The sequence below is a fragment of the Chenopodium quinoa genome, unplaced genomic scaffold, assembly GCF_001683475.1.
Source record: "Chenopodium quinoa cultivar QQ74 unplaced genomic scaffold, ASM168347v1, whole genome shotgun sequence".
NCBI lineage: Eukaryota > Viridiplantae > Streptophyta > Magnoliopsida > Caryophyllales > Amaranthaceae > Chenopodium > Chenopodium quinoa.
The window spans coordinates 2,436,238-2,441,877 of NW_018744790.1; the positions used below are offsets into that span (position 1 = coordinate 2,436,238).

At 34.1% G+C, this 5,640-nt stretch overlaps 1 protein-coding gene across 2 annotated transcripts; it reads right to left on the reverse strand.

The window, feature by feature from the left end:
* Nucleotides 1-132: 132 nt before the first annotated feature.
* LOC110703961 (protein transport protein Sec61 subunit gamma-like) lies at nucleotides 133-4,922 on the reverse strand. 2 transcript variants are annotated; one of them, XM_021881764.1, is made up of 3 exons: nucleotides 4,734-4,922; nucleotides 4,533-4,648; nucleotides 133-387 (listed from the first exon to the last, which is right to left on the reverse strand). In XM_021881764.1, exons 1-2 carry the CDS (start codon nucleotides 4,825-4,827, stop codon nucleotides 4,533-4,535), a joined length of 210 nt encoding a protein of 69 aa, XP_021737456.1. In that variant the 5' UTR covers nucleotides 4,828-4,922; the 3' UTR covers nucleotides 133-387. The 2 variants fall into 2 exon arrangements, with proteins under 2 accessions (XP_021737456.1, XP_021737455.1); XM_021881763.1 differs by lacking the exon at nucleotides 133-387 and having other exon boundaries at nucleotides 3,900-4,648.
* Between the last annotated feature and the right edge of the window lie 718 nt (nucleotides 4,923-5,640).

The following is a 5,640-nucleotide window of genomic DNA, read 5'->3' on the forward strand; positions in this document are numbered from 1 at the left end:
GTGCCATAAACAGGGTTTGGCACCGGTTAACCGGTGCCAAAAATACTAAAAAAAAAAAATTTTATCCTCCTTTTGGCACCGGTTAACCGGTGCCAAAAATGTCCAAAAAAATAATTTTTTTTTTTTGGTTTTTTTTCACTTACAATTAAATTTATCAACTGAAAAAAAATAAGAATCACAACAAAAATCGAATTGGTTTCAATATATATAATCCAAACTTTAAAATACATAATCAAATCCAAAATTACAATATAGATCAATTACAACTAACATATAAATAAATAAATAAAAAATTACATTATAAATCATAAAAAAAATTATAATATACTAGTAAATCAAAAAGAAAATTACAATATGAACATATCAATATTCTTGCATAATTTGTACCTGCACTAATTAAAACAGAAAAAAAAAATCAATTGGTAAAATAAGCTTAAGAATTAATAAAAAAAAACCCAGAAATTCAAGTTGAAATAAAAATCGAAATTATCAAAAACGAAAAAAAAACAATTAAAAATCAAAATCAATATCGAAAAAAATCAAAATCGAAATTATAAAAAAGAACAAAAAAACCAAAATTGAAATCGAAAAATAAAACCAAAAATTCGAAAAAAACAAAATCGAAATCGGAAAAAAAAAAACCAATTAAAATTGGAACCCAAAAAACCAAAATCAAAAACAAAATCCCAGAAATCGAAAACAAAAACCAAAATCAAAAATCAAAATCAATATTGAAAACGAAAAAAACCAAAATCAAAAACAAAATCCCAGAAATCGGAAAAAAAAAACCAAAATCTAAAACCAAAATCAAAATTAAAACCCAGAAAACCAAAATCGAAAAAAAATCCCACAAATCGAAAAATAAAAAACAAAAATCGAAAATAAAAGGCAAAATCGAAAAAAAAAACCAAATACGAAAAACGAGTGAGTCAATCTTTAAGCAAAACCCAGAAAACCAATCTTAAAATCTTTAAGTCAATCTTAAAATCGAAAAAAAAAAACCAAACCCAGAAAACCAAAATCGAAAAAAAATCCCACAAGAGATTTTGTGGTGGTGGCGGCGGCTGTTGTTGTTGGTGCTCGAACTTGGTGGTGGTGGCGGCGGCAGATCTAAGGGAGAATATGAACGAAGAACGAAGAGAAAGAGAGGAGAAAGAAGGAAAGGAGAGGAAATGGGGGACGAATGGAGGCGGATAGAACTAGGGGGAATGGAGGAGAGAGAAGGAGAGGAGAGGAAATGGGGGACGAATGGAGGCGGATAGAACTAGGGGGAATGGAGGAGAGAGAAGGAGAGGAGAGGAGAGGAAATAGGGTTTAATAATGCTCCGTTTTTTTTAAAGGATGGTCCGGTTCAGTGGCACCGGTTCAAACCGGTGCCCTTTGTATTTTTGACACCGGTTCGATCTGAACCGGTGCCATTACTCTTGGTCTAAAATCCCGCCCATTTTTAGGGCGGTTTTTGGCACCGGTTTGGTCTGAACCGGTGCCGTTTGGGGGTTGCCTTTTTGTATTTTTCTACTAGTGCTAGCGTATGCTTGCAACAAATGGGGGGGGAGAAAAAATGTAGAGGTTCCTTCACCACCATTGAAGGCGAGATAGAAAAATTATAATGGTGGTTTAGAACAGAATGTTATGTTTCTCCATAATGTTTTTTTGGAGAGAATTTCGTATACGGTAACACATGGTAGGTAAACTACGCGATATCGAAAAAGGTTTGTTTCTTGGTTTGGAGAAAAAAAAATATATTAATGGCATCTCTTGGTATATGAAATACGGGGTGCCAAAAGAGTTGAGCAAAAAGCACTACAAGAATCAGGTCAAATAACGACGGACCAGTTCCGACGGAACTGAAAATCCGTCGGAAAACTCGATATTTCCGACGGATTTAATTTCCGTCGGAAAATTCCGACGAATTAAAAAATTCCGTCAGAAATCCGTCGGAAATTTCCGACGGAAAATAAATCCGTCGGAATAATTAGACATTCCGACGGAATATTCCGTCGGAAATTCCCGACGGAAAAATATTCCGTCGGAAATTCCCGACGGAAATTTCCGTCGGAACATATACTAAAATAAAAAATAAAAAAAAATATTTATTTACCACCTAACCCTAAACTTCTTCTATCTAGCCGCCACTTTTTTTTCCCTAACTTCTCTTTCCCCTTCTTTCTCTCTCCTTCCTCCTCCTTTCCTTTCTTCTCTTTCTCTCTCCTCATCACCTCCGTCCGCCCCTTCTCTCTCCATCCGCTCCTTCTCTTTCCTCCTCCTTTCCTCTCCTCTTTCACCCCCTACCACCACCAACAACAACAACACCATAAAACACCAAGCAAGTAACAAAACAGCGACTACAACAACAACACCGGCGACTACAACAACACCGACGACCAAACCAACAACGGCGACAAAAACAAGAACGACGACGTACCACGTACATGCGCATAGATCTAGTTAATTTTTTATGAAATGGTAATGTTAATTTATAAATTTTATTAGATAATTGTATAATAATATATATCCTTTAATTTTTGTGGTTTAATTATCTTTTTTTTTTTTTAATTTTCTTTATGAAATTCTTGCTAAATTTGTAGATCTATTGGTTTTGATTTATTTGTGTGGTGTTTTTTCGATTTTATTGTCTCAATTTTCGTATTTTTGGGTTGATTTTCGATTATGGGTTATTTTCGGTTTTTTTTTTTGCTAAATTTTGTGTTTTTTGGGGTTTATTTTTGGAGTGGTGGTGTTTGAAGGTGGGAAGGGGCTAGGGTGGGTGTCGGTGGCGTTGTTTGAAGGTGGATTGGTGGCTGGTGTGGGTATTGGTGGTGTCGGTGGCGGTGTTTGAAGGTGGATTGGTGGCTGGTGTCGGTGTCGGTGGTGTTTGAAGGTGGGAAAACGGTTGCTGTGGGTGTTGGTGGTGATGTTTGAAGGTGGGAAAAGGGTGTGCAGTGGGGTCTGGTCGTCTGGTGGTGCAGGGTGGTTGCTGGTGATGTGGGCTGGTGGTGGGGTGGTGCGAGGCGTTTTTTTTTTAAAATAATTTTCCGACGGAATTTCCGTCGCAACATTCCGACAGAACTCGGTCCGTCGGAAACTTGCGACGGACTTTCTCGGGCCTGAAAATATTTTGTCGGAATAGTGTTTCCGACGGAATTTCCGTCGAAAAAAGCCCATTTTCCTACAAATAGTTTTCCGACAACTAGTTCCAACGGAATTCCATTGGAAACGAGTTTTCCGACGGAAAACAGGGTGTTTCCAACGGAAAATTTCCGTCGTTATTTAGCTGTTTTCTAGTAGTGAAGTGTGATTTTGGTTTGAAACTTTTCGAGAAGAAAGTTTGATATGGTCACCATCATTTGTCGGCGTCAACAAAGGTTTTGATAGTGTAACCATGGTAGTAGCGAAAGCAACAAAAGATGGATCAAAAGCGCATGATACCATGATAGAGTAATGATGAATATACACGAGTATATATAATGCAAGATTAGAACATTGAACATACCAAACTATGACTAGATACAATATGTGACTAGGTACGTTAGCTAATTACAAGAAATATACTTTGAATATCAAGGGATTTTTGTTTGTTGTAGGAGAACCTCGTTATCATAATTAGAACCTAATAATAATACTCTGTAATAATATGCTTGTAGGATCACACAAACGCAATAAGTTAACTCTCAGCCATAAAAGGAGCAAGTTCATTAACAGGTATATTCTTTGTCAAACATAAGTATCTTCTTTGCCATACATAAGTATGTTTTTTGTTAAACACGGTATATTTTTAATAAAACAACCGTATGTTTTTTCCGCCTCTTGGTGCACCATGTGGCCGGGTGTACTATCCTACAAGTTCATTTGAATTTCATTTTGTTGACTTTTGCACAACTCTTTCCTATAAAGTCGAATTTTGGCTCATTAAAGAAAGGATTTAGTTTGCGGGAATTCTTTTATCACTAATGATCATGATTCATGAAGATATGATAGTGAATACATTGTTGTTAATTGTTATCATAGTCTCAAAACACAGGCCTTATATCTGTAGGTTTATCTTCAATTTGTCTGTGTAACTGACCGAACGAAAAAAGTATCGAAAACAACCATGTTCTTGCTAATGTGCAAATTCAAAACCAAAATCAACTAATTTGAGTAGCATTAGAATATGCTCAATCAATAAAAAAAAAAAAAAAAAACCTAGAAGATTCAATTTGAGCATCTAATACTCGTAAACATCTCTAATTTGGTTTCAAAACTACTACTCCGTAGTCACATTGAAAAGGTATAATTTTGGACTAACCATTAACAGATGTAATCAATTTAAACATGAAATATCAGAAAATCCAGCAATGGGCAAAAATTAACAGACGAAAACAACTGATACAAATTTTTTAAAAAAAAAAATTAACATGAAAACTGAATTTTCATATAACAGCAAAAAAAAAATAATATCAAAAATAATATGAATAACGACTTAATTACATAAATCACTATATAATTTCATAATCAGAAACATGCAAAAATTCTGATCGAAAAAACAATACCTAAACAGAGCCAACAATGATATTGTTAATAGGGATGAAGATAAGCTTCACGAAAAACCCTACAAAACCCATCACAGCAAATCCAACCGCAGTACGCAACGCAACCTTGGAGAACTCTGAATAGAAAGAATTAAACAAACAACGTGAGCATAAAATTGGGCAAAAATCAAGATTATGAACCCTAATTGTTTGGAATTGTACCTTTGCTATCGGGCTTGTGGCATCTTTTAACAAGACGGATGCTATCCCTTGAGAATTCTCTGAGGGGGTCGATGACGGAATCCAAGGCATCCATTGTAGAAAGAGAGAGGAGATTCAAATTAAAATTTGAGACTAGATTTTGAATTTTGATATTTTTGAAATTGAGGCTCTGTTTGATTCACAGTTCAGTTCAGTAAAATCAATTTCAATTCAGTAAAAATAGTTTCAGTTCAATAAAAATAAGTTCAGTTCAGTAAAATTCAGTTTTCTTAAAGAAGAATTATAATAGAAAATCAGTAAAAATAATTTCAGTTCAGTAAAAATAATTTAAGTTCAGTAAAAATAATTTCAGTTCAATAAACTTATGTTCAGTTTAGTAAAAATAAGTTCAGTTTAGTAAAAATAATTTCAGTTCAGCAAAATTAAGGTGAATCAAACAGGGTCTCAGTGAACTATTTCGATTTTTGGATGATTTTTTTTTATTAATTTATACTACGTAGGAATTAGAAGACTGATACAAAACGGAAAAGGAGAACGCGTTTAATTGAAGTGATGTGGTCAAACTTGGCCACACAAGTAATTGAGGAATAGCTCGAATAAGGATATAGGATTATAGGTAATAGGTTAGGATAGGTTAGGATCTGTTTGTTTTATCGGACTTTTCTTAAATTTTTATTCAAATTTAACTAGCTTAGTATTTTATTTATTTATTTATTTATTATTTATTTTTAGTCCGGATTATTCTAGATCTAGGGTTTATTGTTATCTAAGCAAACTCTACTTATTATATTCTATATATATATATACCCCTGATATATGAAATAACATAGATATATCAATTCTCTCTCAATTCCTGATGTTTTCCTTTATTTTCACAACACGTTATCAGTACCAAAGCTCTAAATGA

Coding starts and splice junctions, on each gene's coding strand:
- LOC110703961 (XM_021881764.1), bottom strand. CDS start 4,827: ATGGATGCCTTGGATTCCGTCATCGACCCCCTCAGAGAATTCTCAAGG. Junction 4,649..4,733: donor CCACAAGCCCGATAGCAAAG/GTACAATTCCAA, acceptor CTTTCTATTCAG/AGTTCTCCAAGGTTGCGTTG.